Consider the following 20,980-nt stretch of genomic DNA (forward strand, 5'->3'; position numbering starts at 1 on the left):
GTGCCCCTCCAGGCCTGGTGGAGAGGCCACTACAGCCAGCAGAACTTCAAGCTGGTAAGAGAACTCATGTGGGAGGTGGAACCTGCAGGGGCAGGGGACACCTGTCCAGTTAGAAACCAATATCGACCTTTGTTTGTGAGTGTGAGACATTTATTTATGAATGTGAGCGTTGGGGCAAGGAGCATCACCAGTCACAAACCTCAGCACCCCACACTCTTCTTAGCAGTGTCAGGTCACGTGTTTGTGGTTTTCAAGTGTTCTCCTGCAGGATCTGAGGCATCTCCAGAGCTAGAATGAGATGTCCTGCTCTGAAATGAGACGGTGGCTGGTTTTTTCCCCCCACTTTGCAGGCAGCAATAGAAGTTAACGGATTGATTATTCTCTGTTTCAAGCACTTCTTCCAAATTTTTTCCTTGACCACAGGCACTGCTAATGAGTGTCTGCTAAGCAAACAAACCAGGGGCACCTTTAACATGCCCTGCTGGGCCTCCTTGACTGCTTGCCTTGGTCATGGCCATGACTATGGCTGGAACACGCAGATGGAAAGGCTACATGGGGCCTGTTGCTCTATGTGCATCATTTTATTTATTATTAAACTGACACTGCATGTCATGGATCTGAGACATAAAGAAATTAAGTCATTTTCCCAAGAGCACGCAGTCAGTAAGCAGCAGAGCTGGAGCTGAGATGCAGGTCTGTGTGACTTGACGGTTGTAAAATGAAGCACGACCCCACACAGACAGCACGCACCAGGGTTGGTCTTTGAAAAGCCAATAGAAGTCAGCCCAGAGGCTCAGAGACCTCTGGCCCAGAGTGTGTTTGCAGCATAGAAGTGCGTGCTCATAGTTTATTATTTCCTCTTTATTTTCAAGCTCCTTGTGAGGGAGTTGCTTGATGGAGCAGGCCAAAGGCCTCTACCAGGTCATAGCCCCACACGAGCTGACTGTACTTGGCTGCAGGTGTGAAAAGCAGGACCTCTGCAATCCTGCCACCCACATGACTTCCAGCCCAGTTCTCTGTCACTAGCCATCAGAAGGGAGAAGGCAATGGCAACCCACTCCAGTATTCTTGCCTGGAGAATCCCAGGGACGGGGGAGCCTGGTGGGCTGCCATCTATGGGGTCGCACAGGGTTGGACATGACTGAAGTGATTTAGTAGCAGCAGCAGCCATCAGAAGACCACTCTATCATTTATGCCATGTAAAAGTACTTCTTTAGCACCAATTTCATGCCAGGCTCTAACTGCTTTACAAGTATAAGTCACTTAATCTGCTTGTGCTCACAGGTGTGCAAAATTTTAGCACCAGCACTTTGCCAAAAAGCATGTAACTGTAAAGCTAATTTGCGAGAACACCTTGCCTCTCGCTCTCTGTCCCCTCAGGAAGCCTTTCTCTGCTCTGTGCCCTGCCAGTCCCAGGCCCCTCTGAGAGTGTACGCCCTTCTTGCCTCCGCAGATCCTCCTGGGTTTTGAGCGTCTGCAGGCCATTGCCCGGAGCCATCTGCTGGCAAAGCAGTACCAGGCCCTGCGGCAGAGGATGGTCAGGCTGCAGGCCCTCTGCAGGGGCTACCTGGTACGCCAGCAAGTCCAGGCCAAGAGGAGGGCTGTGGTGGTCATCCAGGCGCATGCCAGGGGCATGGCTGCTCGACGGAACTTCCGGCAGCAGAAAGCCAATGTAGGTGGTCACTGCCCTCTCGGGCACGTGGGGATGGCTGGGCGCAGATGAAGGAGGGCAGGCAGAAGGAGTGGGCAGCAACATAAGACCATCATCAGACACTCCTGACCCCTCTGGGTCCAAAGTTACTACTGTACTGGCCCCCACCATCAGGCACACCCAGCTCATACCCTGGGTGCTGAGGATGCAGCATGGGAGATGGATTATCTCAGTCTTATACCTGGAATCTGGAACTCAAGTTCTTTGGTCCCCTTCCTTTAGCTTTGGGGATGATTTCTCAGCAGCACTGATCAGTCTGCAGGAAGGCTCAGGAAACCAGGGTCAGCTGAGCTATGGGAGGCCACAGCTCCATGGAGGAGGGTGGAGGTGCCTGGTTCCTGGGCGGGTCTGATAGCTTAGGGCAGAGAAATACCAAGAGTAGCCTTCAAGAGAGTGTGGGCAGGAGAGACGGGAAGGCAGGGGGCAAACAAATGTCACTGAGATGTGTATCCCTGCATTGTGACATTTCACCCCTGGGTGGTCCCATTCCCTCCATCCAGAGAGGACCCAAGACTCAACCTCACTCCTCAGAACTCACTCATTGGCAATGGTGATAAAGAAGGGGGCTAGGGTGAAATTCTCTCCTGCTCCATAGATAATACAGGTCCCCTGAGCACAGTACTGGTACAGTGGCCAGAGCGAGAAAGAGTGCAGAGCCTCAGACATGTCAGCAGATGCTCCTACACCTACATGGCCTTGGACAAGCAACAGACCGGGCGGGCCAGGGCCCTCTCCCTGCTTTTAGTGAAGGGACCATGTGGGCCTGAGTGGGTTTTGCAGCTAGGTTCTGGGAATCTGTGGGGTTTGGTGTGGTCCCATGTGGGGACAAGCAAGCATGTCCCTTCTTTACATCTTCTCTGAAACAGGAAGCCCAGGCTGGTTGATCTCCAGTCCCTCTAGCTATTGAAACCTAGGATTTTAAAGGGAAACATATTGATTTTGACAAATACGGCAGCAGAAGGGTTATTTAGCTTTGTGAGGGGCTTGCCCCAGCTGGGCTGGTGGCAACTGTGGCCCCATGGGGTGTCTGTGCAGGTGCCCCTCGTCATCCCAGCTGAAGAGCAGAAGAGCCCAAGCGCTGTACCCAAAAGGAAGCGTAAGTCCATCTACGACACCATCACCGACACGGAGATGGTGGAGCAGGTGTTTGGCTTCCTGCCTTCCCTGACTGGTGGGCAGGATAGCCCGGCCACACCGGACATTGAGGTAAGTTGGGCCCTGCCAGCCCAGCATGGGATCTTGTGGGGTGCCTGCCCAGTCCCAGGCTTCAGCCAACCTCTAGGTTTTACTGAAAAGCCACGACTTGGCTCGAGGAGTGAGTTCTGTGGTTGTGGGTGAAGATGCAGAGAAAAGAGGAGCGAGGGTCTCTGTGGTCAGCCCCTTTCAAGTTAAGGAGGTGTCTTAGCTGCAAGGCTTCCTAGAGCCTTTACTATGCAAATGTTCTTGGGCTTTCAACTGGGCAGTGTTTCCCACCTGTATTTGGCCACTGTCACAGAGCATCTCATTGGCTGCTGCCCTGCAGAATGAGACCTGTGGGACTAGGGGTGGGGAGCAGAGCAGGAGGATTGGGCAGAGAGGGCAGCTCCAGGGCCGTCCTGTTGACTCTCACTGCATCCCTCAGGAGCTCATCATGCCTGCTCCTCCAAGCTCCACCCACCCACAAACCGTCTGTGCTGTGGGAGCAGCTGGGCATACTTCCCCTGGAGGGGCACCTAAGGGAGGCAGGCAGGAGGCAGCAGGGAGTGGGGGTGTCTGGGGAGCCAAGGTCTACAGGCAGAGGAGGCAGCAAGGAGTGGGGGTGTCTGGGGAGCTGAGGTCTACAGGCGGAGGGCTCTGAGGGCAAGCCGCCAGGTACCTGGGGCTCTCATATCAAGGCCCACCCAGCACCTGGCAGCCCACTAGGGACGCACTGAGGGTGTGGGCAGGGGGCGATCCCTAACACAAGGGGGAGTGGGTCATTCTGCACCCTGTCACAAACCAGGCAGGCCCTTCTTGGGGCTCCCTGGCCCCAGGATGTGCACACTGGCAGATCACATCTGAGACGAGAGTGGACCCTTGTCTCTGTCCCAGGATCTGAAGGAGATGACCCAGAAGCTGCCTGAGGTTGACCTAGACACGGTCCCCATGATGGAGGAGCCTGAGGATGACCTGGCTGAGTACACCTTCCCCAAGTTCGCTGTGACCTACTTCCAGAAATCAGCCAGCCACACACACATCCGGCGGCCCCTCCGATACCCTCTGCTCTACCACGAGGATGACACTGACTGCTCGGTGCCTGGTCCCGTGCTTTCTAGTGGCTCAGGCCTCCCGCTGACTCTGCGGGAGCAACAAAGGGACAGGATGCTGTGGGCTCTGGGCTGCATGGAGCTGCGTTCCAAGCAGGGGCTCTGTCTCCATTTTCCCAGGCTGCCCTGGCTGTATGGAGCATCATCCTGCGGTTCATGGGCGACCTTCCGGAGCCAGTGCTCTTCACCAGGAACACCCTGCGTGGCGGCTCAGTGATGCGGCAGATCCACGATGCCCTGGGCAAGGACGGCAGCACCCAGCCTCCACAACACAGCAGATCAGCACAGGTGCGCCATGAGGGCGGTGCCAAGGGGAGATGCCCTCCCGGTGTCCCCAGGCCCAGGGCCTGGAGAAGCTGGACCAGAAAGGGGAGGCACAGTGTGGAGTGAGCATCGCCCGCAGGACCTAGGGACCCCTAGGGTTTTCAGTCTTGAATTGCATTCGGGAACTCATGAGTCAGGCATTATACCCAGGACTTTGTGAATTATACAGTCATTATTGGAGAAGGTCCTTCAGATGCTGAACACTGAGTTTGACTTAGTCAAACTTGGTGCTTAGTCACTCAGCTGTGTCTGACCCTTTGAGACACCACGGACTGTAGCCTGTCAGGTTCGTCTGTCCATGGGATTCTCCAGGTAAGAATACTGGAGTGGATAATCATTCCCTTCCCCAGGGGATCTTCCCGACTCAGGGATCGAACCCAGGTCTCCTGCATTGCAGGCAGATTCTTTACTGTCTGAGCACCCAGGGAAGCCCTTCAGGACTCAAATGCATAGACCAGTAATAATAACAACAAATGTTACCGACTGTCAACATGCTGTATGCCGGCTGCTTCTCTTCAGTTAATTTCCAGAGGAGCCATCCCTACAAAGTATGATTATTAAATTTATTGTAGCTAACGAAACTGAGAAGTTAAGTAACTTGCCCCCAAATCACAGTGAATACATGTTACACAGCTGGGCTTTGAATCCACTCCACTGAATTCAAAGACCCAGTTCTTTGAATTTTTCTTTGAATTTTCTTTGAATCTTTCTACACTGCCCTCTGATGAAAGGCTGTTATATCCGTTTTTGGTCAGAAGCCCTTCCTAAGGCCTCAGTTTCATGATGTCATCCTAGTGGAATTAACCAAGAATAGTTCAAAGGAATGACACACCAGTGACAGCACTTGGGCCCACCAGCAACGGGAGCCCCACAATGGCCTGTAATTCTGACACCAGTTCCAATGTATATGGGTTTTTTCCACCAAAACTTCTCAGCACCAGCTGGGTGTCCTAAAATTCAACTCGGTTTGGATACTGTCTGCCTGGAGATAGTGTCCGATTCCACAGACGAAGGGCCCGGTCCTTCTAGATTACCCCTACTTTAATGCAAGTTCAGATTGCTCTTTATTTGCTGACTACCTGGCTTGAATCAGACATTCTCACACCTCCTCCTTGGGTTTGATTAATTTGCAAGAGCAGCTCAGAGAATTCAGAGTAACATTGTACTCACTAGCCTACTGGTTTATTATAAAGGATACAAGTCACTACAGCCTGATGAAAGAGGCAAGGTATGAAATGCACAGGGCAAGATATGAAAAAGATTAAGAAACTTGCATGCCCTCTCCAGGTACCACTCCCCAAATCTCCACGTGTTCACCAGCCTGGAAACTCTCTGACCCCTGTCCTTTTGGGTCTTTACAGAGGCCTCACTTCATTGATATGATCAAATAAATCACTGGCCATTGAGCCAGCTGAGCTCAGTTTCACGCCCTTCCCCCCTCCCCTTGACCACTAGCCACCAGCCCCCATCCTTCAGTTCAGTATCTCAGTCGTGTCTGACTCTTTCCAACCCCATGGACTGCAGCACACCCAGGCCTCCCTGTCTATCACCAACTCTCAGAGCCTACTCAAACTCATGTCCATCAAGTCGGTGATGCCATCCAACCATCTCATCCTCTGTCGTCCCCTTCTCCTCCCGCCTTCTATCTTCTCCAGCATCAGGGTCTTTTCAAATGAGTCAGTTCTTCACATCAGATGGCCAAAGTGTTGGAGTTTCAGCTTCAGCATCAGTCCTTCCAATGAGCACCCAGGAGTGATCTCCTTTAGGATGGACTAGTTGGATCTCCTTGCAGTCCAAGGGACTCTCAAGAGTCTTCTCCAACACCACAGTTCAAAAGCATAAATTCTACAGCGCTCAGCTTTCTTCACCATCCAACTCTCGCATCCATACATGACTACTGGAAAAACCAAAGCTTTGCCCCCATCCTTAGGTGCTTTCTAAAAGTCACCTCATTAACATAAAAAGACATCTTTATCACAGGCGATTCCAAGGGTTTTAGGAGTTCTGTGCCAGCAATGGGGACAAAGACCAAGTATCTATTTCTTATTATAAACTGAAATATCACAGGCCCCAAAACATCAGGTGCTCAGATAGCAGAGCAACTGCGCAGACATCTAAGCGGGTCTGCAGCCTGGGGTCACATGGTCAAATCTGGCCCAGAGGTTACACGGAAGTTGCCCAAGCTCAAGCCCTGACTCTCTGACCTCTAGAGACGTGGACTCTGCCTAGTGTAATGTCATCCGTTGCTGTGCAACAAATGAACCCCTAAATGTGATGGCATGAGACAGCCCACATTCATTATCTCAGACAGTTTTTGAGGATCAGGAGTGGCTTAGTTTGTTAGTTCGGGCTCCAGGTCTCTAACAAAGTTGCAGCCAAACTGTCATTTAAAGCTTGACCGGGGCCACAAGATGTGCCTCCAAATGGCTCCCTCACATAGCTGCTGGTGGGAGACCTCAGCTCTGGCCACCCTGGCCTCTCCACCGGGCTGCCTGAGTGTTCTCACAATTTGCTTCCTCCATGACGAGTGACTTAAGAGAGAAAGCAGGAAGGAGGCTTCATTGCCTGCATGCCATCGTGAGTGAGAATGTCAGGAAGCAAGGGTCCCTGGGGGTCACCTTGGAGGCTGGCCACCACTCAGGGAGGGGACATTGAGAGGTGGTTGAGCTGCCGGCACCTCTGGAAGGTGAGCACAGAGTCAGATCCCCAGTGCTCCTTCTTGCACGCTTATTAAGTGTGTGTGCCCCCAAGGAGGGGGAGGGGGCTTAGTGAGCCCTGCCCACCCTCGTTCACCAGCTAATGTATTTTCAATTTGGTCCCTGTGTGGCAAACCAGGTGGCACTAGTGGCAAAGAATCTGCCTGCCAGTGCAGGAGATGTAAGAGGCACAGGTTCGACCCCTGGGTGGAGAAGATCCCCTAGAGGAGGAAATGACACCCCCTTCAGTATTCTTGCCTGGAAAATTCCATGAACAGACAGGCTTGGCAAGCTATATAGTCCATGGGACGGCGAAGAGTTGGACACAGCTGAGCACACAGAATGCACACACAGAAGCCCGTGCCCAGCTCCAGACCTGGCTCATCGCAGCCCAAGCCCAGTCCCACACTGAGCTCATTTTGGCAGCAACTTCTCATGACACCATCAGGACAGGCTGTGACCCCTGCCTATGCAGACCATCGGATCCTGATGGCTGGGAGTGGGCCCGGGCCCCAAAGTCTAGTCTTCTGAGTCTCTAGCAAAACTCTGACCTCGCAGTGGGCAGAGTGTATTCCGGTTCATCCACCACATCGTCAAAGAGAATGACTGTAGCCTGTGGCCGTCCTGGGCGCCTGGGTTCAGACCCAGCCCACTCGGCTGGTGACAGGTCCAGACTTTGGAATCAGAGCAGCCCTGAACCCTCCTGGAGGACCGGTGTCTGGCCGAGCGGCTTTTGTCCAGTTTCTCACGTTCTCTCGCCTGTTTCCTCGCCCAGCAGTGAGAATGGCGGTGCACACCTGTCAGTGTTGCACGGCTTGGTGGAGATGAGGGAGTGCACGCTGCTTTATGAGTCAGGCTGGGAAAAGGCTCGGGAGCTAGAGATGAGCCCCACCCAGGCGGGTCTTGGGTTAGGTTTGGAGGTGCTGCCCAGGCTTCACCTTCCCTCAGGAGCTGTCTCCCTCCACAGAGGCCCAGCCGCAGGGACAGAGGGACCAAGGACATCTCCTCCATGAAGCTGAAGCGGTCCTCCTGGGTTACAGGCCAGGTAAGCCCAGGGCCAGGGGGCCCAGGCTTGCTCCCAGCTCTGCTGCCCACTGGCCAGCCGGCTGCAGCATTCCAGGCTTTCACCCAGTTTCCTTCTTTGCAAATGGAAGCGATCTTGGTTGTCCTGACTGCCACCTTTGGGTTTCAAGGTGGCCAACCAGCTGAATATTGGAGAAGAGGCATTTGAAGAGGACAGCCCCCTCTCAGACCGACCCATGTCCAACCTGGAGAAGGTGCAGTTCATTGTGGGCTACGCCATCTTGCGTCCCGACCTCAGGTCAGTCCCCACCCCCATCACGCCCCCTGAGAACACAGCCCCTCACTAGCTCTCAGCCCAGGGCCCCATCCCTAACCTGCTCCCCACCCTGGAGCCTGCAGGCTGGCTCTCAGGACAGCAGATGGTACAACCACCAGGGGCTCTCTAATGCTCTGCATTAAAACCCAGTTTTAGGAAGACAAACTTATCATGGGCTGTTGATTCATCTTATAACCAGCTTTACTGCAAGACCCTGTAAATGGGCAAGTTCCTCATTTATTCTATATATGTTTTGCTTTATATATAATTTGCTTTACAGAAATTGTGTTTTTATACAAATTTTAAGAACTATATATACTGCTTACAAGGACAGATTACTGTATTTCAGGAGTTCACATATTTTAAGTTATTATTAATATTTTTAACCAAACTCAAGGAATTTGAGTCATAATTTTTTCAAATTTTTTTTCTACTTCACTCTCTCTCTTTTCCTTTGAACTCTAATTAAATCTGTAGAAGACTTCTATATTGTCTGTCACATCCCTAAGGGTCTGTTCATCTGTGCTTTCTTTTTTCCCCTTCTGTTCTTTAGGTTAGATATTTTCTATTAATCTGTCTTCACATTAACTGATTTTTCTTTTGTCTTCCCCAGTCTGCTGTTATACCCATCCAATTATTTTTTAAAATTTCAAATATTATATTTTTCAATTCTAGAGTTTGCACTTGACTCTTTTTTTTAAAAAATAGTTTCTGTTTTGCCAAGATTTCCTGTTTGTTCATTCACTATGAGCATAATGTCCTTTATATCTTTGATCATAGTCATGGTAATTTTAAAACCTTTCCTGATAAATCAATATTTGGTTCATCTTGGGGTCAGTTTCCATTGACTGCCTTTTCTCTTGAGAATAGTCATGTTTTCCTGTCTCCTCATATGTCTGATACTTGACTATTATTTTCTCAGTAGCCTAATACTTTGGGGTTGTTATCTTAGACCTTTGGGAATGATATGTTTGAAGACTCTGGAATCTGTTACATTCCTTCAAAGACTTTTCATTTTGGGAGGCAATTAGTTTGGTTGGATTCAAACTCTGTCTCCCTGTGGTAAGCAGCAGCTGGAATCCCTGTGCAGTTATTTTAGCCTTTGCTGCGCTGCCTGGAGTCTGCCTCAGACATGTGTAGATGAGGGGTGAGTCAGAGATTTAGGGAGAGTTTATATACAAAGTATAGGGCTCCTCCCCTCCCCCAGAGCCAGCCCCCAGCCTGGCCTCCCAGCGCTCTGTGTCTTTCAGGGACGAAATTTACTGCCAGATCTGCAAGCAGCTCTCAGAGAACTACAAAACAAGCAGCCTGGCCCGGGGCTGGATCCTGCTCGGCCTGTGCCTGGGCTGCTTCCCGCCTTCCGAGAGGTTCCTGAAGGTGAGGAGGGGCAGGGGCAGGAGCTGAGGGCTGGGGCAGCATGGGTGGGCCCAGGGCCCTGCAGCAGATGGAGAAACCCCAGCCCATGGCCTGGTTCTCCTGCTCGTGCAGGCCAGGATGGGCAGCAGTGCCTGGCCTTCTTTGGGCCTCAGTTTCACGTCTATAAAAGAGGATGCTCCTCTGGCCCCTAATCAGGATCTGCAGGGCCATCTCACCTGGGCTCCATCACCAAAAGACAGTGAGGTGGTGGATGAAATGGGCATTGACAAGACAAAAGTGTTTGAGGAATGGGTACCAATGAGAGGCTGGATGCAGCATCTCTCTCTAGGCCTAAGAACTAACAAGAGAGGTGTTTCCAAGAGTTGGAGGCCCCAGGCTTCGCTACTCTAATACACCTTTTGGTTCTGAATATAAAAGTAATATGTAGGCGGGACTTCCCTGGTGATCCAGTAGTTAGGAGTCTGCTCTTCCACTGCAGAGAGCACAGGTTCAATCTCTGGTTGGGGAACTAAGATCCCATATGCCCTGCAGCCAAGAGGGAGAAAAAAGTAATGTGTAGGAAATGTAAAAAGTCTAAATAGAAGATAAAAGTCATCCTCACACCCAGAGGCAACTTGCCTTACGGTTTCTGACCTTTTGTGATGTGAGAGAATCATACTTGTGATCACACAGAAAACAATCTCACTATCTCTCATGCCTCCAGGGACAGCAGGAAGTCTGATCACCCTGGCCATGTGCCCTGGGGCAGCCTTGACAGCAGTAAATCCTTCCAGGCTGCATCTTCTCAAAGAATCTCTCTGAGAGACAAAAAGCTTTTCAACACCTTGTTTCAACATCTCATGGAACATATTTTGAACATCGGCTCTCCTGCAGCTTTCACTTATAAGCGTCTTCTCACGTCATAAACTGTCCCCAAATGGCAGTGCTAATGCCATTTGCTAGTGTTCCTAATGCATATTTCACTTTTTGATGGACACTTAGGATCTATCTTCCAATTGCCCATCACCATAAACACCACTATGATTAAAAACTATACATCTACCTTTACCAAATTATTTTTACCTTTACCAAATTAGGTCAAAGAGTGAACACATTTTAAAATTATGTACTATTTAAAACATATTGACAAATGGGTCCTCAGAAATGCTGTGCAACTGATACTCCTCATAGTGTGACAGCCCCATGTTAATGCACCTTTGCCACGGCTATTATCATTTTTTAGCTTTTTTCCAGTTTTATTGAGATATTATTGACATATAACATTGTTCAAATGTAGGGTATACAGTGCTGTGATTTTATATAGGTGTGTATTGTAAAATGATTGCCAAGTAATACATCATCCATAATTACAATTAGTATCATAGTTCCTAGAATCTGGACAGTGAATAGAAAGTGGCCTCCATTCTAAGTATCTTCGTGCCGTTCCCTTCCTCATCCACCAGTATCTGCTGAACTTCATTGGTCAAGGACCAGTCGGCTACGGGCCCTTCTGTGCTGAGCGCCTGAGACGCACCTGTGCCAATGGTGTGCGCACAGAGCCCCCCTCCTGGCTGGAGCTGCAGGTAGGGGCTGGAGGGGATGGGAGGCAGCCAGTGTGGGGTGGTGGCAGCCCCCGTGACTCCTCCAGCACAGCTCATGGGGCTGCCAACAGGAAGTATGTGCTCTGGGCCTCTCCCCGCTTTTCTGGGCCAGTGGTCCCTGGGAGCCCCAGCTGGGGCTCAGCCTCCCCAGACCCAGTCCAGGCTTCAAAAGTGCCACCTCCCCCACATCTAAATTGATATTCCTTGGTGGCTCAAATGGTAAAGAATCTGCTGCAATGTAGGAGACCCGGGTTCAATCCCTGGGTTGGGAAGATCCCCTGGAGAAGGGAATGGTTACCCACTCCAGTATACTTGCCTGGAGAATTTTATGGACAGAGGAGCCTGGCGGGCTACAGTCCATGGGGTTGCAAAGAGTCAGACACGACTGAGTAACTAACACTTTCTCTTTCATTTAGGGCCCTTCTAGCTGAAGGGGAAAATCAGTCTTAGTTCCTTAGCTGCAGGGTGTGAGTGGCTGCTAACTGCCTAAAGCTTACCCCTCCCAAAGACACTTGCATTTTATATGGTCATGCAAGGTTGTCAACCTAGGTGGCATTCTGGAACCTGTGAGTTCTTGCAGGATCCTCAGGAACGGTACTTCAGACACAGGTAGGGTCTGGCCCCCACTCTACCCGTGGCTCCTGGAAGGTATGCTCTATGCCTTGTGGTGCCCTATACCAGGACACAGAGAGCACCTCCCACCACACCCCGTCCTGTTCTCACTCTGCCACCAACATCCACGGGACTTCCCTCCTCCACCTCATCTACCTGCTCTGCCCAGAAGCCTTGGAGTTGAAAGTGAACTTGCTGCAGCTTTGTGGCCTGTGCTCAAGCCCTGCTGTACACAGAGAGTAACAGTGGCTTCCTCTGACCCAAAACGTTCTAGAGTCCAAGACTCAGACATCTCCAAGAGCTTTTTGATTTTCTGTGATTCTGAGTCACCCAATCTCACTGAAGCTCAGGGAATTCATGTTAAAATGGGGCCTTCCAGTACAGGCTGCACCCCACGGACACGGTGCTTAAACAGCTCTTACCCTGGCAGGTTCTTCAGTTCAGCAGCGATGTCTGCTGGCCAGGACTGTGTAAACGCTTTGCCGAGCTGGGCGGGGCTTCAGAAGGCCCCGCCCCCAGAACCCATGGGAATGCGCCCGCAGGGGCAGTGGGTTGGGAAGAGGGGCTGGTGGGCCAGCCTCCCATCGCAGAGTTCCAGGAGCTCCAGCGCAGGCAGCTGAGCCGAGGGGCCTCCTGGGCAGAGGACCTGAGTCTTCGTCCGTCCCCAGGCTGTCAAGTCCAAGAAGCACATCCCAATCCATATCAGCTTGGCGACTGGAGAGAGCCTGACGGTCATGGTGGACTCAGCCTCAACGTCTCGGGAAGTCTGCCTGCACATCGCCCGCAAGCAGGGCCTCAGCGACCACCTGGGCTTTTCTCTGCAGGTCGCTGTGTACGACAAGGTACTGGCCAGGGGTCCCATCCACCGCCTGCCTCCTTCATACACACAGGGCAGCACCAGCCCTTGTATCATGCCAGCCTAGGCACCACTCACCTTCCCAGCTGCCAAATACAGATGCGAGCACAAACTCCCGCTTACAGACGTGCCTCCTAACCAGGCAGCCTGCCCCCTGGCCCAACACTCACACACTCAGTCTAGTATCTCACACACACACACCTGGAAGGTCCCCTGCTGTGCCTACATCCTGCGCCAAGCCCCTCACCCTGAGGAGCTCAGAATCCCATGCATCCATGTGGAGGTCACACCAGCACTGCCCCATCCTGACCCCACATCGTCGCCCCACCCAGATGCCCTGATTCCCACGCTCAGAACCAGGTATACACAGGCCAATGAATCAAGGCATTCGAACCCAGTCACATGGGCATGAGCCTCCTGTGAGAGGGGCCGGCAGGGGGAGAGTGTAGGCGTGTTTAGGGGTGAATGACAGGCCACGCCCAATGGGGAGGAGTCTGAAGGGTTCCTGTCCTCTTGATGTCCACACCTCCACATGGGTATGGCAAAGGCAGGTGTCCCTGGGGGGCTGACACGCAGCAGTCGCTCACCCCTGCCGCTCTGATTCTGGTCTCAGTTCTGGTCCCTGGGCAGTGGGCGTGACCACGTGATGGATGCCTTGGCCCAGTGTGAGCAACTGGCCCGGGAGAGGGGCGAGAGTGAGCGCCAGGCGCCCTGGCGCATCTACTTCCGGAAGGAGTTCTTCACCCCATGGCACGACTCCCAGGAGGACCCGGTCAGCACCCATCTCATTTACCGCCAAGTCCTCCATGGAGTCTGGCTTGGCGAGTACCCCTTCGAGAAGGTGAGGGGACCACAGCGCTCAGGGCCCCAAAGACCCCCCTCTCAGACAGCCTGGGGAAGGGCCCTGCTCGAGGGCAGGGACTTTGGGACAGAACAAGGGCAGCTGGGCTGGGCACCAGGCATGTCCCTGGGGAGGCCGTGTGGGTCATGGAGGGCAGGAGGCTGAGGGAGAGGAGTGGGCCCGGGATGTATCTGTGAGTACAGGTCCCTGCAGCCCTCTGGGAGAAGCTGTCCCTGCCCAGTAGCCTCCATCCCCTTCTTTAGCCACAGGTTCACTCAAGCTTCTGGGGTTTGAGCCACCTGCCGCCAGCAGCAAAACCTGCCCCCCAATCAGCCGCAGGCCCACCTAGCCTCACCACAGTAGCTGCTCATGGGGCAGCAGGGCCTGGGGGTCAGGAACACGGCCTTGGAGTCCCAGCACTTGAATTCAGGTCCCACCTGTGCCTCTTCCTGGCGGTGTGGCCTTGGAACATTAGGTCACCTCTCTGAGCCCCTGGCTGTCTCCTGGAAGGTGCAGTCACCAGAGCTTTCTGTGTGGTTGTGAGACTCAGGGTAGGGGAGCTCATGCACCTGACCTCCTTGGGCAATGCTGTGCCTGTTCAGCGGGTGCAGACCTCCCCGGGCCTGAATCCAGAGGATGAGCTGGGGACTGGAGGCAACTGTGGCAGTCCTGGAGGCCTGCCTGGAGCAGGGCAGTGGGCAGGGAGAGGTGGGGGCAAAAGGGTCGTGGGGACAGAGGGTAGGCAAATAGATGGCTGGGCAAGGTTTGTCTCCTTGGAAAGAACAGGGCAGCTTGTCCCTGTAGGGCACCTGGAGCAGGGAACCTTCTGTGTGCTGGGCGTGCTAGTGACTTACACAGGCTCCTGCCCACATGAATCCTAGCAGAGGCTCTGCAGGAATGGCTAGGGAGATCACCTTTGCCCAGTGAGGACTGGGGGAGACAGGGTAAAGGCCTTGTCCACAAGTGAAGGACAGATAAACCTGATGTCCTGCGGTCCACGGGGTCACAAAGAGTCGGACATGACTCAGTGACTGAACAACAGCACTCACCTCACTCAGCAGTGTTGGGGCTCCAGGCCCCAGAGCTCAATCCCACACACTCAGTGGCTCACGAGGGCTGAACAAGGAACATGCAGGATACCCGCCTTGTCTTCAGGCTGGGCTGCTGAGACACTCTGGCCTGCCAACAGGAGCGCAGCCCATGTTGGGCCCAGTCAGGGCACACAGGGGCTCTGCCATGTTGGGGGAGGGGCAGGTCCTGCCTAGCAGAGGCGGCTGCTCACCTCAGCTGTTGGGGGTGAGAGCTCAGCAGGGGCAAGGCTTCCTGGGGGAGAGTGGGCTCGCACATGCACACCCCACCCCAGCTCCCATGTGTGTGCCTGCGCCGTGCAGGAGGAAGAGCTGGTGGAGCTGCTGGCCCAGCACTGCTACGTGCAGCTCGGTGCCTCGGCCGGGAGCCAGGCCATCCGGGAGCTGCTGCCCAGCTGTGTCCCCTCCAAGCTGTACAGGACCAAGACCCCAGAGAAGTGGGCCAGCCTGGTCACCACCACCTATGCCAAGGTCAGCCTCCCCAGAGCCTGTGTACTCCGGCTATGAAGCTCTTTTTGGGGGTGGTGGGCCCCTTGGTATTTAGAGGGGCTGGAGATCCCATTATGAGTCCCTACTCACTGAGGGATAGAGACTAACCTCCCGGTCAGCATAGCCCTAAGTCTCCAGGTTTAAACAATCTTGTTCAGGTTCACCCCCCTCACAAGATGGTATCTTGGCTGGTCTGGGCAGCTCAGTCCTCCACTGGTCTCTACTACAGGCTCAATCTGGGCCTTGGCTTTTGGGTGCAAGAAGGCATCCCCAGCTGCTGACCACGCGCACACCCTCACCTTGGCCCCAGTTCCGCCCTGGGCCTTATTGGTGTCCCCTTGCTGGGCCCTGAATGCCCGATGCTGGCCTGGACGGCGGGAGGGCTGCCCCTCCTCTACCCCTGCTTGGTCAGCCCACAGCAAGTGAAGATGGTTCCTGAAGGCTCACAGCCTCTTCCCCAAGAAGACAGCCCTCTGACTTGGTCCCCCTGCTTCTCTTCCCCTCCCCACAGGGTTGTCCCAAACCACCCCTCTGTCAGAGCCTCCTTCCTCATAGGGTGCTTTGCTCTGCAGTGTGTCCTGACAGTGCAAAGGGATCTCTAAGGGCTGGTGGGCTCCGTGCTGCAGCTGGTGGTGCAGAAGAGCTGTGCATGGGGTGAGGGGGCGTGGAAGGGGGAGGATAAAGCCCTTTGGTTAATGCTTGTGTGTGTATTAGTCACGCAGTTTTGTCTGACTCTTTAACGCCCTATGGACTGTAGCTTGCCAGACTCCTCTGTCCATGGAATTCTCCAGGCAATTATACTGAAGTGGGTAGCCATTTTCTTCTCCAAGGGATCTTCCCAACCCAGGGATCAAAGCCGGGTCTCCCACTATGCAGGCAGATTCTCTACCATCTGAGCCACCAGGGAAGCCTTCCCGGCTTCAATTACCCTGTGGCACTGGGAGCCAAGAACCAGCAGGACAAGCAGTGGGCAGTTCAAAGGCAATGCAGTGCTGGTTTGTCAGGGATTGACAGCCTGGCTGCAGGAGATGAGTCCCAGGTGCATGGCTCAGATAGCAGGCATTGCCCGAGTTCAGAGCGGGGCAGGGAGGGTAGACCAATGCAGTCTGCATTCCGGCCACAGGAAAGGAGGTACTCAGTGTGGGTTTGCAGACAAGGGTCCTGTGCACGTCTGCAGTGGGGGAATGCAGCTTGCTTTGTCCTGCTCTTCAGGAATCACAGTGCACAGCCCTGAGGAAAGGCTCCGAGGAGTCCTGCAAGAGAGAAACCCAATTGTATTGCCTAATATTCCTCACACAAGCTTCACCACAGAAGCTTTTTTCCCCAAGGCGGTCGCTATCATTTCTTGGGGACAATCCTTGGACAGGAATTTGGGGAAGCAAACCTTGTGGATTATTTTTGTTGTTTCCCAGCCTGAGTGGATGCGTTTACAGGGGAGAGGCCATGGGCTTTTTAGGGCTAGTACGAGGGCTAGCAGAGGAGACAAGAGATGCACATGAACCCGAATGAACTTGAGTAAGAAGTGGCATCATCATTTGGGGAAAGGGGAGATAGGGTGAGAATAAAGAATTAAGAAATTTATGCCACTGTTTTTTCCAAAGGGAACATAAGTTTCACTGATATTTTTTCAGTAAACACTAAATTGTGGACATTAACAAATAAATCAGAAAACAAGACAAACACAAAGAAAAAAGGGAAACCACCAATAGTATCACAACAAAGAGCTCATCCCTCTTAACCCTGTGGTACATATCCTTCTAGACTGCTGTACTCACATGTACACAATTGACATGTGCATATGATTGGAATGCAAGAAACACACTTAAAAAATTAATTTATTTTAATTGGAGGCTAATTATTTTACAATATTGTGGTGGTTTTTGCCATACATTGACATGAATCAGCCATGGGTGTACATGTGTCCCCCATCCTGAACCCCCCTCCACCTCCCTGCCCATCCCATCCCTCTGGGTCATCCCAGTGCACTGGCTTTGAGTGCCCTGTTTCATGCATTGAACTTGGACTGGTGATCTATTTCACATATAATAATATACATGATTCAATGCTATTCTCTTAAATCATCCCACCCTTGCTTTCTCCCACAGAGTCCAAAAGTCTGTTCTTTATGTCTGTGTCTCTTTTTGCTGTCTCACATATACGGTCATCATTACCATCTTTCTAAATTCCATATATATGCATTAAAATACTGTATTGGTGTTTTTCTTTCTGACTTACTTTGCTCTGTATAATAGGCTCCAGTTTCATCCACCTCATTAGAACTGATTCAAGTATGTTCTTTTTAATAACTGAGTAATATTCCATTGTGTATATGTACCACAGCTTTCTTATCCATTCCTCTACTGATGGACATCTAGGTTGCTTCCATGTCCTGGCTATTGTAAACAGTGCTGCGATGAACACTGGGGTACACGTGTCTCTTTCAATTCTGGTTTCCTCGGTGTGTATGCCCAGCAGTAGGATTGCTGGGTCATATGACAGTTCTATTTCCAGTTTTTTGAGGAATCTCCACACTGTTCTCCATAGTGGCTATACTAGTTTGCATTTCCACCAACAGTGTTAGAGAGTTCCTTTTTCTCCGCACCCTCTCCAGCATTTGTTCGTAGACTTTCTGATAGCAGCCATTCTGACCGGCGTGAGATGGTACCTTACTGAGGTTTTGATTTGCATTTCTCTGATAATGAGTGATGTTGAGCATCTTTTCATGTGTTTGTTAGCCATCTGTATGTCTTCTTTGGAGAAATGTCTATTTAGTTCTTTGGCCCATTTTTTGACTGGGTCGTTTATTTTTCTGATGTTGAGCTTCATGAGCTGCTTGTATATTTTTGAGATTAATTATTGGTCAGTTGCTTCATTTGCTATTATTTTCTCCTATTCTGAAGCCTGTCTTTTCACCTTGCTTATAGTTTCTTCCATTGTGCAAAAGCTTTTGAGTTTAATTAAGTCCCACTTGTTTATTTTTGCTTTTATTTCCATTACTCTGGGAGGTGGGTCATAGAGGATCTTGCTGTGATTTATGTCAGAGAGTGTTCTGCCTATGTTTTTCTCTAGGAGTTTTATAGTTCCTGGTCTTAAATTTAGATCTTTAATCCATTTTGAGTTTATTTTGTGTATGGTGTTAGAAAGTGTTCTAGTTTCATTCTTTTACAGGTGGTTGACCAGTTTTCCCAGCATCACTTGTTAAAGAGATTGTCTTTTCTCTGTTGTGTATTCTTGCCTCTTTTGTCAAAGATAAGATGTCCATAGGGGCGTGGATTCATCTCTAGGCTTTCTATTTTGTTCTATTGATCTATATTTCTGTCTTTGTGCCAGTACCATACTGTCTTGATGACTGTAGCTTTGTAGTATAGTCTGAAGTCAGGCAGGTTGATTCCTCCAGTTCCATTCTTCTTTCTCAAGACTGCTTTGGCTTTTGAGGTTTTTTGTGTTTCCATACAAATTCTGAAATTATTTGTTCTAGTTCTGTGAAAAATACTGTTGGTAGCTTGATAGGGATTGCATTGAATATGTAGATCGCTTTGGGTAGTATACTCATTTTCACTATATTGATTCTTCCAACCCATGAATATGGTATAGTTCTCCATCTATTTGTGACCTCTTTGATTTCTTTCATCAGTGTTTTATAGTTTTCTATATATAGATCTTTTGTTTCTTTAGGTAAATTTATTCCTAAGTATTTTATTATTTTCATTGCAATGGTGAATGGGATTGTTTCCTTAATTTCTCTTTCTGTTTTCTCATTGTTAGGAAACACACCTTTTTAAAAAATAAAAATTGGATCATCATTAGACAGCTTTAAACCTACTTCTTCACTTCGCTTAATAGTTTGGGCCCTTATTTCTGTGTCACTAAATACCAGTCTGTTTTTAAGGAAGGGCTGAATAGTACTGTATTCATGAGCTACAATTCATTCACTGGTGAACTTTAAGGTCATGTCCCATTTTCACTGTTAAACCGATGCAGTGAATCTCATTGTAGATACACCTTTTATATGCTTGATGGTTATTTCATCAAGATTGATTTCTTGAAAAGGGATTTCAGAGTGTACAAATGTTGGGTTTCCCAGGTGGTGCCAGTGGTAAAGAACCAGCCTGCCAATGCAGAAGACATAAGAGATGTGGATTCAGTCCCTAGGTTTGGAAGATCCCCTGGAGAAGGGCATGGCAACCCACTCCAGTATTCTTGCCTGGCAGGCTACAGTCCATAGGGTTGCAAAGAGTCAGACATGACTAAAGTGAATGAGCACGCATGAATGTTCTAAAATCCTTGATATGTGTTGCAAAGCACCAAATCTCAGGATGTGTCCGTTTACATCCCCTGATTCAGTATATGAATGTTACCCAACCACCTTTTAAAGAGGGAACAAGAGAAACAACATTTTATCCAACAAATCATAACAGGAAGGCTCAGCTGGATGTTACAGCCGGCGATTTTCCAGCTGGATGTTACAGATCTGTGGAGATGGGAAGAGGAAAGGGTGAAGGTCAGATAGAGCCAAGGGTGAGGGAGGGAGGAAGGTGAGACAGGACTGGGGAGGGGGGTTGAGGTGAAGGTCCCTGAAAGATGCCTCCCAAAGTGTAGAAGAGAGGCAGAGTGGAGCACCAACACACAGACACAGACACCAATGCGGGCCTTGAGCACGGAGCAACACGCAGCCCCAGGAGGCCGGTGTTGCTGAGAGCCCGTCTGAGCCCGCAGACGGGGTCCCACAGACAGCTGCACGTGCCCCTCGTTGTCTTCCAGGCTCAGGCAGCAAGCAGCAGCCTGGCCCTCTGGCCCTTGGGAGCTCTGATTCTAAAGCGGGGATCAGAACCACCAGTGATGGGCCCTCCCCAGCCCACCAGAGTCCCTCACCTGACTCTCACGGACACTGGCCTGGCTTTAGGCAGAGACTTCACAGAATGATCCAGCAAATGAGCTCCCTGGGCACCGGGTGAGGAGTTAGCTGAGGGATAAGTGATGGAGGTGACTCATCATCGCAACCTCCGTGCAGGCACCCTATACCCAGAAGCGGGCCAGGCCACTGACTGTGCAGGAGCAGGTGGTGGACACTGCCTGCCTGAAGTGGCCGCTGCTCTTCTCTCGGCTCTTTGAAGTCACCACACTCTCAGGTAATGGTGTCTGATGTGTAAGAGGGTGCCAGTGGGCCCCCACCCTGGACCAGCCCTGGCTTCACACCCCTCTCTCCTTCTGCCAGGCCCCCAACTGCCCAAGACTCAGCTGATCTTGGCTGTTAACTGGAAGGGGCTGTACTTCCTGGACCAGAAAGAGAAGGTGCTCCTAGAACTCTCTTTCATCGAGGTCATGAGTCTGATCACCAACAGGTGGGTGCTCCGAGGGAAGCCCCAAACCTGCTCCTTCCCACAACCTCAGTCCTTGGGGCTCCAGGAGAGACCAGGAGAGGGATGGGGCACACTGTTACTGGGGGCCCGACTGACTCACACTGCATCATATGTGTGGCATAATGGCCATTGGCTCAGGCCCTGCCCTCTACTGTCCTGGGGTCAGCAATGTGTCCACACACCACCGATTGCCCTCTCAAACTTCCTCTAGAGCCCAGCTCCCCTGGAAAGAGGCACATAAGCTTGTGGCCTTTGGGGCGTCCATTCACTTATAGGTTCCTTCTCTTCTCGCTGGTGGGTACTGCTCACATGGAGGTGCCAGCAGTCTGGGAGAGGGAGCGAGGGACAGGCCTGTGTGTGCAGGGCATGGAGCAGAGTGAGGACCACTTTGCATGCCAGGCATGCCCCAGACACCCTGCCCC

At 51.5% G+C, this 20,980-nt stretch overlaps 1 protein-coding gene across 1 annotated transcript in view; it reads left to right on the forward strand.

Annotated features, from left to right (window-relative positions):
- The window catches only part of MYO7B (myosin VIIB), an 80,987-nt gene that overhangs the window by 49,643 nt on the left and 10,364 nt on the right, over window positions 1–20,980 (forward strand). Inside the window, 14 exon segments of the mRNA XM_010837957.1 lie at window positions 3–54; window positions 1,454–1,672; window positions 2,747–2,917; window positions 3,782–3,982; window positions 4,117–4,284; window positions 7,984–8,061; window positions 8,210–8,337; window positions 9,606–9,732; window positions 11,175–11,294; window positions 12,593–12,766; window positions 13,394–13,621; window positions 15,013–15,180; window positions 20,210–20,327; window positions 20,414–20,540. Of these exon segments, the coding sequence (XP_010836259.1) occupies window positions 3–54; window positions 1,454–1,672; window positions 2,747–2,917; window positions 3,782–3,982; window positions 4,117–4,284; window positions 7,984–8,061; window positions 8,210–8,337; window positions 9,606–9,732; window positions 11,175–11,294; window positions 12,593–12,766; window positions 13,394–13,621; window positions 15,013–15,180; window positions 20,210–20,327; window positions 20,414–20,540 (2,079 nt within the window).

The sequence above is a fragment of the Bison bison genome, unplaced genomic scaffold (assembly GCF_000754665.1).
Source record: "Bison bison bison isolate TAMUID 2011002044 unplaced genomic scaffold, Bison_UMD1.0 scf7180017864088, whole genome shotgun sequence".
Taxonomy (NCBI): domain Eukaryota; kingdom Metazoa; phylum Chordata; class Mammalia; order Artiodactyla; family Bovidae; genus Bison; species Bison bison.